General features: G+C 43.5%; 1 protein-coding gene across 3 annotated transcripts in view; it reads left to right on the forward strand.

Moving 5' to 3' along the window:
- SVEP1 (sushi, von Willebrand factor type A, EGF and pentraxin domain containing 1) overlaps positions 1-21,081 on the forward strand; it is a 486,322-nt gene that overhangs the window by 390,871 nt on the left and 74,370 nt on the right. For all 3 annotated transcript variants that reach the window (XM_073591153.1, XM_073591134.1, XM_073591144.1), the window contains exons 38-40: positions 7,235-10,005; positions 15,409-15,625; positions 17,825-17,980. In XM_073591153.1, coding sequence (XP_073447254.1) covers positions 7,235-10,005; positions 15,409-15,625; positions 17,825-17,980 — 3,144 coding nt within the window. The remainder of the gene's footprint in view (positions 1-7,234; positions 10,006-15,408; positions 15,626-17,824; positions 17,981-21,081) is intronic.

The raw sequence follows: 21,081 nt of genomic DNA on the forward strand, positions 1-21,081 counted from the left end.
AAACGGACGTGAAATATTCCTTTAAATATCGTACCTGGGGGGTGTTTATAGTATGCCTGTAAAGTGGCGCATGTTTCCCGTGCTTAGAACAGTCCCTGCACAAAATGTCATTTTGTCGAGGAATGTCAATGTCAAGGAAAAAAAGTCATTTAAAACTGCTTGCGGCTTTAATGTAATGTCGGGTCCTGGCAATATGGATGAAAATCAATGAGACAAACGGCATGGGTACCCCCCAGTCCATTACCAGGCCCTTTGGGTCTTGTATGGATATTAAGGGGAACCCCGCACCCAAATTAAAAAAGGAAACAGCAGTATACAGGCTCTGTACTCTGAACAGCAGTATACAGGCGGTGCAAACAAGACAGGGACTGTAGGTTTGTTGTTAAGTAGAATCTGTTTGTAATTTTGAACTGGTACATTTTTAACGTGTTTAGCTCCAGCCAAAAAATCTATTTTAAGCTTTTTGGAAAACATAGGGAAGGGTTATCACCCCTGTGACATTTGTTTTGCTGTCTGTGCTCCTCTTCAGAAGATTTCACCTCACTTTTTGTCCCAATGACAAATGTTTTTTGAAAATTTGGGTTTTTTTGTGAAACAAGGATTGGTGATAAAGCATCAGTGGAAAGGAGAAATGTTTTTCCCATATTAACTCTTACAGGAGAGAATTTCCCTTCCTAAGGGTAGATTTCATCTCACTTCCTGTTGTCTCCTTCCATTTGCAAGTAGGAGTCGTTTGTAAGTTGGATGTTTGAAAGTAGGGGCCTGCCCTATATAATCAGCAGAAATTTGGGCCTTAGGTGTTATTGTGGCCACAACACTGTAAGCCCTCACAGGGCCCTGCTGTGAAATATTAGATCAAGAATTGTAATTACATGCGCCTCTTGAACAGGGGCAGAAAAATTGGGCCTTTGGTGGTGGTGGTGGTGCTGGTGCCACAACACTGTAAGTCCTCACTCGCTCTTGGTGGGCGCAGAAACGGGCCCTGCTGTGAAATATTAGATCAAGAATTGTAATTACATGCCCCTGTTGAACAGGGGCTGAAAAATTGGGCCTTAGGCACTGGTGCTGGTGCCACAACACTGCAACCCCTCACAGATACTCTAGTTGGAACGCAGGAACGAGCCCTGCTGCAAAGTATTGCATCAAAAATTGTAATTACACGCCCCGATAAACAGGGGCTGAAAAATTGGGCCTTAGGCACTGGTGCTGGTGCCACAACACTGCAACCCCTCACAGATACTCTAGTTGGAACGCAGGAACGAGCCCTGCTGCAAAGTATTGCATCAAAAATTGTAATTACACGTCCCTGTTAAACAGGGGCTGAAAAATTGGGCCTTAGGCACTGGTGCTGGTGCCACAACACTGCAACCCCTCACAGATACTCTAGTTGGAACGCAGGAACGAGCTCTGCTGCAAAGTATTGCATCAAAAATTGTAATTACACGCCCCTGTTAAACAGGGGCTGAAAAATTGGGCCTTAGGCACTGGTGACAGCGCCCAGAACCAAAAATGTTCTTACAAGCTATCAGCGTGATCATTGAGGAGGAAGAGGATAATTACTCAGGATAGTCACTCAGCATCAGCATAGGCAGTCTTTGAAGGGATCTGAGATTTCAAAAAAAATTATTCGGTTACATCAGCATCAAGTGCTTGGTAGCTGGTGGTGATCCAAGACTGATTCATTTTTATAAAGGTCAGTCGATCGACCGAGTCGGTGGACAGACGCACCCTGTGATCAGTTGCAAAGCCTCCAGCAGCACTGAATGTGCGTTCCGAAAGAATGCTGGATGCAGGACAGGCCAGTAGCTCAATTGCATACTGTGCAAGCTCTGGCCAGTGATTCATCCTCAAGACCCAGTAACCCAGAGGATTTTCGGTGGGAGAGATGTACAAGTCAGATCTTGCCCCTAGGTATTCTTGCACCATGTAAAACAGACGCTGGCGATGGTTGCTGGAACCGATCTTACCTTGGGGCTGTGGACTAAAAAATTGTCTGAACAATAGGTGAGACGACCACCTTCTCCACCGCTCCTTCTTTGACTGACTGAAGCCTCAGCAACACGTTGTCCAGAAACAGGAGTTTGTAACCTCCCAGCCTCTGGGAACGTGTTGCACAGACCTTTCTGCAAGGCCTCCCGAAGATGTTTCATCCTCTGCTCCCTCTGCGACGGCAAGATAAGGTCCGCAACCTTACCCTTGTAACGTGGATCAAGGAGTGTTGCCAGCCAGTATTGGTCCTGCTCCTTGATACCACGAATACGAGGATCCTTACGTAGGCTTTGCAGGATCAGGGAGGCCATGCAGCGTAGGTTTGCTGAGGTATTTGGTCCGGAGTCCTCTGGGTCACTAAGGACGACATGGTCTGCAGCCACCTCCTCCCAGCCACGTACAAGTCCATGTGTTTCTTGGGACTGATCCCTTAAAGACCGCTGCTGATGCTGAGTGCCAGGCTCCACCTCCATACTGACAGAATCCTCCTCCTCCTCCTCTTCCTGTGTGATCGGCGGGCACGCAGGAACACTGTCTGGATAAAGGGGGCCTTGAGAACTAAGAAAGTCCTCCTCTTCCTGCCTCTGTTCTGCCTCAAGTGCCCTGTCCATTATTCCACGCAGCATGTGCTCCAACAGGTGGACAAGGGGGACAGTGTCACTGATGCATTCACTGTCACTGCTCACCATCCTCGTGGCCTCCTCAAATGGTGACAAGACAGTGCATGCATCCCTGATCATGGTCCACTGGCGTGGGGAAAAAAAAACAAGCTCCCCTGACCCTGTCCTGGTGCCATAGTCGCACAGGTACTCATTGATGGCCCTCTGCTGTGTGTGCAGCCGCTGCAGCATGGCCACCGTGCGTTCCACCTGGTGGGCAAGTCACAGATTAGGCGGTTCTTGGGCAGGTTAAACTCCTTTTGGAGGTCTGCCAGCCGAGCACTGGCATTATATGACTGGCGAAAATACACACAGACTTTCCTGGCCTGCCTCAGGACATCCTGAAAGCCCAAGTACCTGCCCAAGAACCGCTGCACCACCAAGTTAAGGACGTGAGCCAAACAGGGCACATGGGTCATTTGTCCCTGTCGGAGGGCAGAGAGGAGGTTGGTGCCATTGTCGCAAACCACCATTCCTGCCTTAAGTTGGCTTGGCATCAACCACCTCTGAACCTGCCCCTGCAGAGCTGACAGAACCTCTGCCCCAGTGTGGCTCCTGTCCCCCAAGCACACCAGTTCAAGCACCGCATGACATCTTTTGGCCTGCATACTTGCGTAGCCCCTTGAACGGCTACGGAGCACCGCTGGTTCCGAGGACAAAGCACAGGAAGAGGCCATGCAGGAAGAAGAAGAGGAGGGGGTGGAGGAGAGAGGTGTGTCACAATCATTAGTAGTGGAATTTTGGAGGCGTGGTGGCGGAACAACCTCCAACACTACTGCACCTTGTCCTGCAACCTTCCCAGCTGCCAGCAGAGTCACCCAATGCGCGGTGAAACTTAGGTAACGTCCCTGTCCATGCCTGCTGGACCATGAGTCAGCGGTAATATGCACCTTACCGCTGACCGCCCTGTCCAGCAAGGCATGGACATTGCCTTCCACATGCCAGTAGAGAGCCGGAATCACCTTCCGTGAGGAAAAGTGGCGTTTGGGTACCTGCCACTGAGGAACCGCACATTCCACAAACTCACGTAAGGGGGCAGAGTCTACCAACTGAAAAGGCAGCAGTTGAAGTGCTAGCAATTTTGCCAAGCTAGCATTCAACCGCTGGGCATGTGGATGGGTGAGAGCGAACTTCTTTCGGTGGTGCAGCAGCTGGGGCAGGGAAATTTGCCTGGTACAATCTGACGTCGGTGTACCGAAAGCAGATTGCCCACAAGTACTTGGCTGTGACTCACCTAATTGTACACCTTCATTCCTCTCAGTGCAGGTCTCAGAGAGGACTGAAGGTATAGTGGGGTTGGAGATCTCAGCTGATGAGGAGCAAGGAGAGGTCCTCTTTGTTCTTTGGTGTGGGTCTTTTAGATATGCTTGCCAATGAACTGCATGGCAGGTCAACATATGTCTGGTCAAGCATGTGGTGCCCAAGCGGGAGATGTTTTGGTCACGCGAGATACGCTTGAGACATATGTTGCAAATAGCAGCGGTGCGATCTGATGCACTCGTCTCAAAAAAGGCCCACACCAAAGAACTTTTGGAATAATGTGCAGAGACAGCAGCGGCCTGCACATGCGGAGCTTTGGGATGTGATGCAGTCAGTGTGCTGCCCTTAGGCTGGCCCCTGGAGGGCATCCTGCTTCGTTGATGACATGCCTCCTCCTCCTCCTCTCTCCTATCAGGCACCCACGTTGAGTCAGTGACCTCATCATCCCCTCCCTCCTCAGCACTGGAGCAAACCTGGCAGTATGCTGCAGCAGGGGGAGCATAACTGCCAGATTTCTGTCCTTCTTGGGCACCCCCTCTGTCCGTGCTCACGTTACTGCCTTCATCTAGCTCAGTATCATCATCAGAGTCTTCTAAATGCTGGGCATCCTCCTGGAGCATGTACCCAACACTGTGGTCAAACAGTTCGAGGGACTCCTCAGGAGGACATGGTGGGGCTAAGGAAGGAGTCACTGATGCCATTGAGCCGAGGGAAGAGGCCGCGTTAGCAGCTGCTTTGCCAGACAAAGTACCCTGAGCATGGGTGAGAGAGGATGAGGAGGATGAGGACAACTTGGTCATCCACTCGACCAAGTCTTCCACATGTTGCGGCTCAACGCCGCCAGCTGCCGAAAAAAAGGCCAAGCGTGTCCCACAGCCACGTGCTGATGAGGATGCACCGTCTCCACGACCAGCACTGTTGCCTCTAGACACAGAGCCTGCTTGCCCTCTTTTATTAGCTTGTGACTGTCTGCCTCTCCTTGTTGGCCTTCCAGACATACTAATGGCCTGTAGCTGCACTAAGCTGGGATATATATATAAAATCAACTGCCTGCCTGTAGTATGAGTACACCACCAACCTTCTACAGGTAGCTTTAGCTGAACACTGTGCAGAGCTCGCAAAAAACTAACTTGTAGCTTATTTAGCTGCCTGCGGTAGTGATAGGATCAGGAAAACACCACCAACCTTCTACAGGTAGCTTTAGCTGAACACTGTGCAGAGCTCGCAAAAAAAAAAAATGTAGCTTATTTAGCTGCCTGCGGTAGTGATAGGATCAGGAAAACACCACCAACCTTCTACATGTAGCTTTAGCTGAACACTGTGCAGAGCTCGCACTACACTAACTTGTAGCTTTAGCTGAACACTGTGCAGAGGTCGCACTACACTAACTTGTCATTTTAGCTGAACACTGTTCAGAGGACGCACTACACTAACTTGTAGCTTTAGCTGAACACTGTGCAGAGGTCACACTACACTAACTTGTAGTTTTAGCTGAACACTGTGAGGAGGATGCACTACACTAACTTGTAGCTTTAGCTGAACACTGTGAGGAGGATGCACTACCCTAACTTGTAGCTTTAGCTGAACACTGTGCAGAGGTCGCACTACACTAACTTGTAGTTTTAGCTGAACACTGTGAGGAGGACGCACTACACTAACTTGTAGCTTTAGCTGAACACTGTGAGGAGGACGCACTACCCTAACTTGTAGCTTTAGCTGAACACTGTGCAGAGGTCACACTAAACTAACTTGTAGCTTTAGCTGAACACTGTGAGGAGGACGCACTACACTAACTTGTAGTTTTAGCTGAACACTGTGCAGAGATCACACTAAACTAACTTGTAGCTTTAACTGAACACTGTGAGGAGGACGCACTACACTAACTGTAAATAGTCTAGCTGCCTGACTGTGGTACTAATAGGATCAAAAGAACACCAGCAATTTTCTTCAGGTAGCTGTAAATACTGTAACAAGACAAGCCTGCCTGTCAGTAGGAAGATAACAGGAACGGATCTAGCTAAACTGAATACAGTGTATATATATATAACACCTGGGATGCATATATATACACAATACACTGTAAGTGCAGCTAACTCACTGACTGTCCTGCCTAATCTATCTAACTTAAATCGAATGACACTGTCTCTCTGTTTATCTATCTATTTCAATGCCGGAACACACACTACACAGGGCCGCCGTGCAGGCGGCCTTATATAGTGTGGGGCGTGTACTAAATCCCCTGAGCCATAATTGGCCAAAACCTCCTTGGCTTTGGCCAACTACGGCTCTCTGTTAAGACGGCGCTGTGATTGGCCAAGCATGCGGGTCATAGTGCATGCTTGGCCAATCATCAGCCAGCAATGCACTGCGATGCCGCAGTGAATTATGGGCCATGACGCGCCACACGAATATCGTCCATATCGTTCGCAATTCAACGAACGGTCAAACAGACGATGTTCGGGTCGAACATGGGTTCGACTCGAACACGAAGCTCATTTCTACTGGACAGTGCAAAATCTGGGGGCAGCTGTACATGGTAGCCAATCAGCTTCTAACTTCAGCTTGTTCAGTTAAGCTTTGACAAAAAAACTTGGAAGCTGATTGATTACTATGCAGAGCTGCACCAGATTTTACACCCTCCAGTACGTTCGACTCAAACATCGGGTGTTCATTTATTTGCAAACGAACCAAACATATGGGGCGTTTGCGGCAAATTTGAACGACGTGGCGTGTCCCATAATGCACTACGAGATCTACTGTGAGAGCCATGATTGGCCAAAGGCAGGGTGCCTTTAGGCTAACATGGCTCAGGGGGCTAAGTTCACGCCCCACACTATATAAGGCTGCTTACACGGCGGCCGTATATAGTGTTATGATTGAGAAAACGTTAGCTAGGGGCAGGTCAGTTAGTGGCATGCAGGCTGATTAGTATATATATATATATATATATATATATATATACAGTGTAGTCAGTGTAGTGTAGACTATATATACAGTGCAGGCAGTGTATTAATATATTTATATATACAGTGTAGTATGTATACAGTGTAATATATATATATATATATATATATATATATATATATATATATATATATATATATTCTGCAATTCAGTCTGAAAGCATTGGGCATTCTTTAATATGACCATTATTAAAATATATAAATACTTATTTTCCATTCCACAACATTTATTAACACAATATGTTTTTAAAATTACAATGGTATATTTGTTGATTTCTTATAGTTTTTATCTGTATATACTATATTGTACACATTGTAAACCAACTCAGTTATATATTAATAAATATGCTTTTCTTTCTGCAGAACAAAACTGGAATTGTGTTTGAGGATGAGGTTACTTATTCCTGCAAACCTGGATATAAACTAGTGGGCAACCCTAAAAGAGTATGCCAGTCTAACAAACAGTGGTACAGTGAGTCCGCACCAAGCTGTGTTCTACTGAGCTGCGAAAAACCACCACCTATTAAACATGGATATGTTAGAGGAGCAACTATTGATGTTGGTTCAAAAGTTGAATTTGTGTGTGATGAGGGATATGAACTAATTGGGGATACTAGTTGGACTTGCCAAAAAAATGGAAAGTGGGACAGAAAACAAGTGCCCACTTGTGTTCCATCAAAATGTGAAGATCCACCATTGTTACAAAACCAGCTGGTCTTACAAGAAATAACAAGTGAAATAGGAGTTGTGAAATTTTCCTGTAGAGAGGGCTATGTTCTGCAGGGCTCCTCTGTATTGCGATGTTTGCCTTCTCAGCTCTGGAATGACACTTTTCCCGTGTGTAAACTTGTAGTCTGTCCCCAACCTCCAGACATTGATTTTGGAGACCCAAACTTTGAAGACCCAGAGTTAATGCCTACTTTTCATTACGGTAGCAAGGTGAATTATTCTTGTATGGATGGATTTTTACTTAAAGGAAAAGCTGTAATATCATGTAATGCAGATGGTATATGGAGTTCTGATCTTCCAAGTTGTGTTCCTGTAGAGTGTCCTCAACCAGATGAAATTCTCAATGGAATTGTTGATGTTCAAGGACTTACTTTTCTCAGCTCTGTTCATTACACTTGCAAACCTGGGTTTGAATTAATGGGAAACACTAAATTAATCTGTGGAGCAGATGGTCACTGGATTGGTGAGATACCAGTCTGTAAACTTATTAAATGCCCTCCAGCCAAAGAAATTCCAAATGGCAGAATTTCTTCTCAAAGCCTTCATTTTGGACAAACTGTAACTTACTCATGTAACAAAGGCTTTAGGCTTAAAGGGCAGCATGTTCTTACTTGTTTGGAAACAGGAGAATGGGATGCTGTTACCCCTAATTGTAAAGAGATATTCTGTGATCCTCCTGAAGCTATTGATAATGGATTTGTAGAAGGAGCTGACTACAGATATGGCGCTGTTATTATTTATAGTTGTATGCCAGGATTTCAGCTGACTGGGCCTGCCATACTAACTTGTGAAGACTTGGGCTGGTCCAGTTCTGCTCCAATGTGCGTGCATACAGACTGTGGTCTGCCACCCCATATTGACTTTGGTCAATATACTAAGGCTCAGGAATATATGTTGAATGAGGATATAAAGAATGAAATGTTTGATGGTGCAGTAACTACCCAAACTCCAAATGGCAATCACTCACTGATCAATGAAGTCTCAGATTTCTTATATGGTACATATATCTTATATACTTGTTATCATGGGTATGAAATTTTGGGTATACCACTTTTAGCATGTCAGGAGGATGGAACTTGGAATGGAAGTGCCCCTGTGTGTGCACCTATAGAATGCAGCATACCAGTAACTCCTGAAAATGGCATGGTACATTACACAGAAACAACACTTGATAGAACTGCGCAATACAAATGCAATTTAGGGTATGAACTTATTGGATCAGATAAGAGCACATGCTTGTCTAGCAGAAAATGGAGTAATGAAGTGCCACAGTGTGCTATGATCTCATGTAAGGTACCCAACATCATTTTAAATGGATACACAGAAGCATTAAATTATTCATTTACAAGTGAAGTACATTATAAATGTGAGTTGGGCTTTACATTACATGGACCAAGCAAAAGAACATGCCAAGAAAATAAACAGTGGGATGGAGAGGAACCTATCTGCATTCCTGTTTCCTGTGGACAGCCACCAGCACTGATAAATGGCCATGTTTTAGGAACAGATTATAGTTATGGGAAAGAGGTTGAATATGAGTGTCATGAAGGCTACATGCTTAAAGGAGACAAAAAGAGGACCTGTCTTGAAAATGGACACTGGAGTGGAGAAATGCCATCCTGTAAAGAGATCATATGTGAAAAGCCAAATGCTTTGAATGATGGAGAAATAGCTGGAATGGAATACGGTGTTGGAAAACAAATACTTTTTAAATGCAATCAGGGGTATGACCTGAAAGGTGCATCATTGCTTACTTGTCAGGAAAATGGGATATGGGATGCGCAAGAACCCCTCTGTGAACCAATAGATTGCGGACCTCCAGAAGATATTTCACATGGTTTTCTTAACGGCTCAAGCTTTAGTTACAATGAACAGGTTCACTATGCTTGTTTCTCTGGTTATGAGATACATGGAAGTGCAACACGACAGTGCTTAGCAAATGGTTTGTGGAGTGGAATTCCCCCCACTTGTCTACCTTGTGAATGCCCCAAACCTTCTATTCAAAATGCAGTGGTCATTGGAGAAGATTTTAGCTGTGGACAATTAATCAGATTTAAATGTCAGGATGGATTCAAGCTGCTTGGACCTTCTGAACTCAGCTGTCACTCAGCTGGAAAATGGAGCTCGGGTTTTCCAGTCTGTGGTAAGGTCTCTTGTGGTACTCCACCCATTATTTCTCATGCCTTTGTTAATGGAAGCAGCTTAATTGCTGAGAATGCCATCTCATACAGCTGCGAGACTGGATATGTAATGCAAGGATTATCAGATCTCATCTGCACAGAAGAAGGGCAATGGAGTGGACTATATCCCAACTGTCTGTTGTTATCTTGTGGACCACCACCTGAACTTCCTAATACTTTTCCAACTGGTGATTCTTATACCTACGGAAGCGTTATTGAATACCGGTAAGAATAGTTTATCTGTATTTATATTTTATGTCAGAAGGTAAAAAAATAAAATGTTTTTGACTTTCATTACATATAAAAAATGATGGACTCATTTAAAGAGGACTGGTATGGCCACACCGCACAAACACTACACATTTACACAAATAAACAGAAGAATGGTAGCTGCACTGTGATAAAGAGGGGAAAGGGAAGTGGAATGTGGGAGGGTCTAAGTAAAAAGTGAATGTGATGGAGAGGTGAAGACAGCCCAAAAGGGGGCACAAATACACTAAAAAGGGAGCTAACAATATACCAAATTATAAAATCAAGTGTAGTATGTATAGTGTATAATGAATGTGGCAACTGTGTAGCATATAGTAAATATCTCAAAAAATAAATCTCTCAAAAAATGAGTATACAATAAATAAAGTTGAACAAACTTAAGTGAAAACACTCAGCAAAAAGTCTAAGTGGTCTAGTCTCCAAACTAGCACAAATTGACTAACATAAATATGAAAGCTGAATACAGTGAGTCCATGTAGGTGAATAAAATAGCAGTCCCGCCACCAAACAGCATACAAATCTTCAGTGTAAACACCTCCGTGTCTTTAAGCAGCTCACCTTACTACTGTAAGGTATACAGCATGTGCTTATTTACAGACCACGGACGGACATGGATATCCCATCCGGTGTTTCAAATGGTTCCAATGATGGGTATATAGAATGATAATAAAAAAATGACATAAGCAATATATCAAATATAACACCGTGATGACCAGAGGGGGGGGGGGGGCGGACCAAAAGGAAGGGATGCACTCACTTTTTATAAAGTGAGTGTGGGCATCAATCCACAAACGCCAAGTTTGTATGCCTCAGTAGATGTCCTCAGTTGGTCCCAGCTCCGCAATGCTTGTCAGATAAAATAGGTGTTGTAATTCCTCTATCCGGCTTGTTGTCAGACCTTCCATCAGATCCCTGAAATGAGGACCTTCCAGATTGTTCCCATACAGGATCAGTGTCCTCATTGTCTGGTTATTTCTTATTCCAAATGCCAGGTGGGGGCAGGAACTGTCTGTCAGGTGATTATCATACAATCACCATGGAAATGGTAAACAGCAATTGAGATGGGTGTGGCTGGAGATCAAAAGATCTTTTCCCCTCTTTATCACAGCGCAACTACCATTCTTCTGTTTGTTTTTATTTTTTTCTGTTGGGATCAGTCACACAGGTGTTGCAGCAGTGCCCCTTTGTATAGGTCCTTCATGACAGCGCGGGAGTTACTCTTATTTATACATTTACACAAATGCTATCTGCTTCAGGACTGTGAAGCTGGCAGAGTAGAATAAAAATAGTAAATGTTGTGTAGCTGGGTGTAGAGACCAGTCATGTGACCTCCAATCACAGAGCTATGACTGCTCTGTTAAACAAAGAGAACAATGTCATGCTTTACTGACTACATACCCCAGGTGAGCTGCTGTTTACGTGCACAGTGTTTTATGACCCACATAAGTCCAGTAGTGCTAATAATAGAAACTGATCTCGAGAGTTTTCATTTGCATAACACAAATATGCTTGGCAGGGCTGTACTTAGATATTATGCTGCCCAAAGGAATACCTGAATAATTAAGCCCTTTTGCAGAAGCACTGCCTTATTGTATTGTGCGATCATTTTTGTAGAAATAAATACTAAAACATTCCAGAGGATGAAGCAGGGTATCTACTTTAAATTCACAGCTACTTTTGAACTGCATGGAACAACAAATAAGAGACAAAAAAGTGTTTCATGTTTCTTGACCTGTAATAAGTCGTGTTACTACTTCGAACATCTCCTGCATCCACATAAACAGTTAAGAGAGCTCGCTCATGATTACGTAAAGGCCTCTGGTGTTAATCTTCAGCATAACAGGACACCTTGGTACAAGCAAACACACTAATTGGGTTGGTGGGTAACCTGTAGAGCGAAGAAGCCCCAGGGGGCACCAGACTAAGTGCAGTAAATTACAGGCAGTATTAGGTGCATGTAAATTAGCAACTCGCATGGTACATAAGAAATGGCCCACACGGTACTGTACATAAGATATAATGGTCAGCAGCTGGTTCCGGCATGTGGAGGAAGCAGAAACCAAAAAGATTGCTCAACATTCCAAAGGAGTCTGGCAGACAACTTTTTGGTTTCTGCTTCCTGCATCACAGCTTTTGGACCTACCTGTGGACAACAGAGCTGCATGTTTTACAGAAGGGACTCCATGTTCCACATGCCAGAGCTAGCTGCCGACTGTAGTTTTATAAAAAAGTGCCATAATGTTCATGATCATGCAGCTGCCACTTCCTCAAATACAGCTTTTCAAATGCATTAATACTTTGAGTATACCACAATATAATATCCCATATTTTATTGTGCAGCATAAAATTACTTTTTGAACAAGATTACTCATGGCCTAACCTTGAAATGCGCCTTCCTAAGAAGAAGTTATGTATCTCACGGGCCTGCTGCCCTTTATAAAATGAGGGTGTTTAGTTTTAAAGTGAAGGTAGTGGTCTGCTCCACCTAGTTTAATCACAAAATGGGTGTATAGATTTTATCTCAGCCAGGAAACGTTGATTCTGCATTCTACTGCTGTCTAATATTTAGGATATGTCTTCAACTCTGTGAGGAGAAACACTAAGTCAGAGATATTGCCTTAATAACTGCCAAGCTATTTATGACATGTCTTAAAGGTTTTTTAATGCAGGCCTGGATAAACAGGCTGGGATGGGTTATATGATAGGCCTCATTAGCAGATCTCTGTTTGTCAGTGGTCTGCTATGTCATGTTATGGAAGAATTATTATTATCTTTTAAATTTTCAAAAGTGTTTAGTCAATTTAAATGGCATATTGGTTGTAATTTCTCAGGACGTCTGTAGGCCAGGGGTGTATGAATTGTGCCATTTCCCTAAAGACAGAAATTTGAATGTAACTTATGCCACAGATTGGTGATTTTTTTAACAGAGTAAAGGTACCATTCAGTTTTCTTGTTCAGTTTTTTGGAGTGTCTCAACCTCATTACTGTAATGCCCTGTACACACGGTCGGACTTTGTTCGGACATTCCGACAGCAAAATCCTAGGATTTTTTCCGACGGATGTTGGCTCAAACTTGTCTTGCATACACACGGTCACACAAAGTTGTCGGAAAATCTGATCGTTCTAAACACGGTGACGTAAAACACGTACGTCGGGACTATAAACGGGGCAGTGGCCAATAGCTTTCATCTATCGGAATTTCCGACAACGGATTTTGTTGTCAGAAAATTTTATATCCTGCTCTCAAACTTTGTGTGTCGGAAAATCCGATGGAAAATGTGGAGCCTACACACGGTCGGAATTTCCGACGATAAGGTCCTATCACACATTTTCCGTCGGAAAATCCGACCGTGTGTACGGGGCATTACAATGATTAATGACTGTTTGCTATGGTTTAGTGCATTTTGCCTCACTAAAGGGCAGCTCCACTTTTAAGTGCATATAAAACCCCAGAGAAGTAGGAAGAGGTGAGTGAATTGTGTGCGTGTTCCCAATCCTCTAGTCTTAGAGGATTGCCCATAAGCTTGTGTATTACTGAGAAAATATATATATGGGACAGTGAAGTAATCTCAGTACATCTCAAAAGTGGAAGGTGTAAATATCTATGATCGTTTTTGTACCCTGCAGCTAGATTTTGTTGACTACAGAAGTGACTACATGTGGTTTAATTTACAGTGGTGACAGAAAGTATTCAGACCCCCTTAAATTTTTGCACTCTTTGTTATATTGCAGCTGTTTGCTAAAATCATTTAAGTTCATTTTTTTTCCTCATTAATGTACACACAGCACCCCATATTGACAGAAAAACACAGAATTGTTGACATTTTTGCAGATTTATTAAAAAAGAAAAACTGAAACATCACATGGTCCTAAGTATTCAGACCCTTTGCTCAGTATTTAGTAGAAGCACCCTTTTGATCTAATACAGCCATGAGTCTTTTTGGGAAAGATGCAACAAATTTTTCACACCTGGATTTGGGGATCCTTTGCCATTCCTCCTTGCAGATCCTCTCCAGTTCTGTTAGTTTGGATGGTAAACATTGGTGGACAGCCATTTTTAGGTCTCTCCAGAGATGCTCCATAGGGTTTAAGTCAGGGCTCTGGCTGTGCCATTCAAGAACAGTCACGGAGTTGTTGTGAAGCAACTCCTTCATTATTTTAGCTGTGTGCTTAGGGTCATTGTCTTGTTGGAAGGTAAACCTTTGACCCAGTCTGAGGTCCTGAGCACTCTGGAGAAGGTTTTCGTCCAGGATATCCCTGTACTTGGCCGCATTCATCTTTCCCTCGATTGCAACCAGTCATCCTGTCCCTGCAGCTGAAAAACACCCCCACAGCGTGATGTTGCCACCACCATGCTTCACTGTTGGGACTGTATTGGACAGGTGATGAGCAGTGCCTGGTTTTCTCCACACATACCGCTTAGAATTAAGGCCAAAAAGTTCTATCTTGGTCTCATCAGACCAAAGAATCTTATTTCTTACCATCTAGGAGTCCTTCAGGTGTTTTTTAGCAAACTCCATGCGGGCTTTCATGTGTATTGCACTGAGGAGAGGCTTCCGTTGGGCCACTCTGCCATAAAGCCCCGACTGGTGGAGGGCTGCAGTGATGGTTGACTTTCTACAACTTTCTCCCATCTTCCGACTGCATCTCTGGAGCATAGCCACAGCGATCTTTGGGTTCTTCCTTACCTCTCTCACTAAGGCTCTTCTCCCCCGATAGCTCAGTTTGGTTGGACGGCCAGCTCTAGGAAGGGTTCTGGTCATCCCAAATGACTTTTAAGGATTATGGAGGTCACTGTGCTCTTAGGAACCTTGAGTGCAGCAGAATTTTTTTTTGTAACCTTGGCCAAATCTGTGCCTTGCCACAATTCTGTCTCTGAGCTATTCAGGAAGTTCCTTCGACCTCATGATTCTCATTTGCTCTGACATGCACTGTGAGCTGTAAGGTCTTATATAGACAGGTCTGTGCCTTTCCTAATCATGTCCAATCAGTATAATCAAACACAGCTGGACTCAAATGATGGCGTTGAACCATCTCAAGGATGATCAGAAGAAATGGACAGCACCTGAGTTAAATATGAGTGTCACAGCAAAGGGTCTGAATACTTAGGACCATGTGATATTTCAGTTTTTCTTTTTTAATAAATCTGCAAAAATGTCAACAATCCTGTGTTTTTCTGTCAATACGGGGTGCTGTGTGTACATTAATGAGGAAAAAAATGAACTTAAATGATTTTAGCAAATGGCTGCAATATAACAAAGAGTGAAAAATTTAAGGGGGGTCTAAATACTTTCCGTCCCCACTGTATATACAGTATTATTATTAGGATGTTTTTAATGCCTATAATTCTTCTTTAAGGTGCCAAGATGGCTATATAATGGATTCAAATACGGCAACAAAAACTTGTCTGGAAGATGGTTCTTGGTCAACAGAGGAAATTTTATGCATTCCCAGAAAATGTACACTACAGGCAAACGCAGTAAAACTAAAGGCAGATTATGACATTAATAAAACAATAACTGTTGATTGCAAACCTGGCTATACATTATCAGGACCAAGTACCTCAACTTGTATGGTAAATTGTTTTTATTACTTTAATGTTCAAAGTAATTGAAATAAAATTGCATTTCTCGTAATTATATCTATAAAATGCACAAATAATGTTAATAATTGTGAATTAAACCAAAATTTTATTTTTGTTGGTTATGATGCAATAAACTTCTGTAGATGTTTAAATTTTACTTCTGTGTAATAATAAAAGTGTACACTTATTAATAAACAATGGGCAAGCCCGAGAAAGGTAAATTACTTTATATTACTTTGGAAATACACAGAATTTGCTGTACCATAAAATTAAAAGGCAAAGCACCCATATATTTTTCATAAAAAAAATTGTACTGATATTGCATTGATATCATATCTGTGTAGCAAGTATGATAAACCTGACCCTGTGGTTACTTTAGAGGTCTGGCTTTGGGCTTGTGTCGCTGGCATCAGTCCAGACACTTCTGATATCATTCAAAATTCATTGACAGGTGCATTTGAACTCACTTACCTGCGTCTAACGTGCTTAAAGCTAATTTTACATTCTTATACCGCGTACACACGATAGGACATTCCGACAACAAAATCCTGGATTTATTTCGACGGATGTTGGCTCAAACTTGTCTTGCATACACACGGTCGCACAAATTCCGAATGTCAAGAACGTGGTGACGTACAACACGTACAACGAGCTGAGAAAAATGAAGTTCAATAGCCAGTGTGACTCTTCTGCTTGTTTCCGAGCATGCGTGGAGTTTTGTGCATTGGAATTGTGTACACACGATCGGAATTTCTGACAACAGATTTTTTTGTTGGAAAATTTGAGAACCAGCTCTCAAATTTTTTTGTTGGAAATTCCGACAACAAATGTCCGATAGAGCCTAGACACGGTCGGAATTTCCGACAACAAGCTCACATCGAACATTTATTGTCGGAAATTCCGACCGTGTGTACGCGGCATTAGACTTATGCCCCGTACACACGGTCGGATTTTCCGATGGAAAATGTGTGATAGGACCTTGTTGTCGGAAATTCCGACCGTGTGTAGGCTCCATCACACATTTTCCATTGGATTTTCCGACACACAAAGTTTGAGAGCAGGATATAAAATTTTCCAACAACAAAATCCGTTATCGGAAATTCCGATCGTGTGTACACAAATCCGACGGACAAAGTGCCACGCATGCTCAGAATAAATAAAGAGATGAAAGCTATTGGCCACTGCCCCGTTTATAGTCCCGACGTACGTGTTTTACGTCACCGCGTTCTGAATGATCAGATTTTCCGACAACTTTGTGTGACCGTGTGTATGCAAGACAAGTTTGAGCCAACATCCGTCGGAAAAAGTCCTAGGATTTTGTTGTCGGAATGTCCGAACAAAGTCCGACCGTGTGTACGGGGCATTACTGCATATTGGCATTAAAAACCAAATTGTTGGCGCTATATAAATTCTGTATAATAATAAGAATAAGAAGAAGAATAAAAGCCCATCCACATGGGCACAAAAAGTTGACATAAGTGATGTAAAGCAGGCTGATGGAGATGCTTACATGTCTGCTGACATACCTTGCAGAGCTTCCTAGTGTGCCCAAAGCCAGTGGCCAACTTGTGTTTATTGTCAATCTTAACCAGTTTTTTTTCTGGTAAATATGAAAAAAACACATTAATATAATATAATCTATCCATCAGTTAATAATGCTATTTCTCATTTTTCACATTTTCCTTTATCGTCTCCTTAACACTATTGTTGTATAAAGCCTGTTGTTTACAGAGTTTCATCGCTAAATCTGAACTTTACACAAACAAGTGATTGAATTAGAGGAGTAAGTTTCCCAATGGTTTATTCTGAGGTTTCCATCAATTAGAGCAAGCCTGAAAGCAGGGAGTTAAATGCAGTTGCCAGCCGTAAACCAAACAGTTCTAGTTAACATCTGCCTGATACTGGGGACCCTGTATGGCCCCAAAACACTAAATGTTGCTTCTTCTAGTGGCTTTACACTACAGTCAGATTAAGGTACCAACACTGCTGACAGACAGCCTCACTGCTGAATTTTTTTTTTCCCTTTTGCAGCCAGAGTCCGCTGGGATTGCCATAGGGAACATATTAGTGTGCTGATGATACACAGTCTATGAAAGGCAGAGATTTTGTGCAGCAATACATATACACCTTAGGTATACCTCAAAAAGTTTGAGTTCAGCTGACCAAAACACCATTTTTTTTTTCGTTTAGACTGATGGTAACTGGTTACCTCCATTGAGTGATGACATATGCTCTCCGATATCATGTGAAAAGCCAGCAGCCCCAAACCATGGATCAGTGCTTGGAACACGATTCCTCTACCAAGACACGGTTTTGTACCAGTGCGATGCAGGATATGAAATAGAGGTAAGTTATTATTTGACCTAATTGATAATTCACAGTCTGTAATTGCATTTTGTCTGGTTAACTCCCTCCCCCTCCAGAAAAAAAAATCAGTTGATATTTTGGAGAAAAAATAGGATTTTTATAACAGCTTACCTGTAAAATCCTTTTCTTGGAGTACATCACAGGACACAGAGCCATAGTTATTAATTACATGGGTATATAGGCACCTTCAGGTGATGGACACTGGTATACCCAATACAGGAAGTTCACTCCCTATATAACCCCTCCTCCTATCAGGAGTACCTAAGTTTTTGTAGAAAAGCAATATAGTTAAACACCAGAAACAGGGAAGGGACCTCTGTGTCCCGTGATGTACTCCAGGAAAAGGATTTTACAGGTAAGCTGTTATAAAAATCCTATTTTCTTTATCATACATCACGGGACACAGAGCCATAGTTATTAACTACATGGGATGTCCCATAGCAATGCTATTTGAGGGGAGGGAGACACAACCCGTAGGGCACCCCCAGACTTGAGGACCTATACTGCTGCCTGCAGCACACTGCGCCCAAAGGCGATATCCTTGTGCCTTCTTACAGCCACCTGATAAAACTTGGTGAATGTATGTTCTGAAGACCAAGTTGCGGCCTTACAAATCTGAGCCATGGAGGCCTGGTGACACACTGCCCAAGAAGTACTAACTGCTCTGGTAGAGTGCGCTTTGACTTGAAAAGGTGGAATCTTACCCCTTAAATCATAAGTCTGAATTATAACTTGCCGAATCTACTTAGTGGATTTCAACGCTGCCTGTCCTTTCCTAGGACCTTCTGGCAGCACAAACAAGACATCAGTCTTCCGGTTCTGAGCAGTCGACTTTAAATAGACCTTGACCGCTCTCACCACATCAAGACAATGTACTGACTTCTCTTCCCTAGAACATGGCTTTGGAAAAAATGATGGCAGGACAATATCTTGGTTCAAAATATATACAAAATGGATCCAAGGATAAAATACCAAAAACATATTCTGTGTAAGCAGCGCTAGATGATTAAACACTACCCGACTAAGTGTTCAAAAACGTGTAAAAGACCGTAATCCGCTGCAAGTGATAAACTATAAATCATCAAAAAATAATCAAAAATAGCCTTTTTGTGTGCAGCAAAAAGTGTATGTGTCAAGGTCCATAGTATATAAATCAATGAACAAATGGTGTTAGTGATTCCAGACATGAGAGCAGTCACATAAAGTAATCCTTCCTCCAATATACGATCCTGGATAACGGAGAATAAATCTCCCTATAAAATGGATTTTTACCAGACCAAGCTGGGACATGAGCATATACTGGCGGATCGTCTGTGGCCCTGGATCTCCCCACGGGATATAACACACTGGATCGGTTTGCTGACGGGATGGTCGGATCACTTGATCATTATGCCAAAAGGAGACAGTCAAAGATGCTGACAGTGGGAACTGGGGTAGTATTGGTAGACATGCACAGTCGATACTTGAAAGGAACAAAAGGCCTCCATGCAGAAAGCACCACAAGCCTCCAGTCCTGTAGTCAGGCTGACACGTCTGACGAGGACGTGTCGGCCTGTCTAAACTGATCCTAGGGATTGACAGATGCCTATTGCAGCGACTACAGGTTGAGTAACCGCACCTTCCAAAGAAAAAGAGGATTTTAACAGGAATTCCAACTTTTTATCTGTTGGATCCTTAAGCATTTGTGCATTGTCTACTGGACAAGTTAGACTTTTATTCACACTGGAAATCACTGGAACATGCTGGTACATTCCATCTTTTAGTGAATTTCTCCTCTATGGGATAGAGTACTGAGAATCTCTTTGGAGGGAGAAAATGCTTATCCAGGTGATCCCATTCAGCAAAAATAAGCTGTTCTAATAATGCATGGACAGGAAATGCATGCAAAGGCTGTGAAGGTTTTAAGGAACCCAAAGAAGAAACGGAACTTTCAGCTGACACCGTAGCTTGAAAGTGGAACGAACCATCTCCGAGATCGCACCAGCAATTTTTCAGATTGCGAGGCTGAAAAGGGTTCATCCACCATTGTTTCCTCTGCAGAGGATTAATCGGTTTGTCTTTCCTCCTGATCGCCTGAGGGTAACACCTCATCCTCTACCCACTGTCCCCGTCCCCTTGGTAAAGGGTCTAAGGGGGGGGGATCTAACACGCTTCCTATCCTTTTGGATGGAGGATGCAATTAAAGCCGCTAATCTTCCTTCTAGGCCCAGCAGGGTGGAGGAAAAGGCATCTTCAGTCACGTATACAGGGGCGGAAATGTGAGAAGCAGCTGCACCACCAATTGTTCCCAATAACTCACCCTGGCTTGCCACATGTGGTATTTCAGGAGAGGATGACAGTGTGGAGGCATGACTGGAGTTCCCAGCGCCTGGGGGTGAAATTTTTGGTGCCTTCTTTGTGGTGTCTTTTTTGGGAGCCATAGTGCTAAGCACAAAAGTAGAGGCACTAAGTAAATGCACTATTTGCTGAGCAATAGTCTTAGCAATACAATGCCGCTATAAAGTTCAGCTTGGTGCTGAGTAAAAAGCCTGGATGCATTGCCTTACGTGCCCCCAGCTCTCCTTGTGTCCTGTGTGTCAGACATCCATCTCTCCAGCTCCTGGCTTGAGAAGTGTCTGTTTTTGATTTCTCAGATTGCAAGGCTCTGCTCGACGTCCCCAGCGCCTGTGCTCCTCGTGGATGCTACGACCCGCGCACGGTGCTGCGCCTAAGCCATGCCCCCTCTGTTCATTATCCCACCCCCTCTTGTTTAAAACTATCAGCAGTCCACGCGCGCAGATGGCATTCGGGTCTGCCAGTGCAAACCTGTGAGAGGGGAGGGAAAAGGAAGGCCAGGGAGGCGGGGAGAAGCGTCTGTTTTATGGGCTTCTGTGGGGACATAAAAAAACCAACATAGGGAAGCCACCGCCTCACCCCCGAGGGGGGGTGGGGAGTACGAACTACTGTTATATCTCCCAGCCCCTTAGTTCCCCCAGGGGGGAAAAGAACATGCTGTTGCAAGATGAGGAATCCCCCTGACTGCTGAGACCACACACATGCTGTTTAGCTGAGACACTGAACTGAATGAGAAGCAACGTACC

This window comes from Aquarana catesbeiana, linkage group LG01, assembly GCF_042186555.1.
Source record: "Aquarana catesbeiana isolate 2022-GZ linkage group LG01, ASM4218655v1, whole genome shotgun sequence".
NCBI lineage: Eukaryota > Metazoa > Chordata > Amphibia > Anura > Ranidae > Aquarana > Aquarana catesbeiana.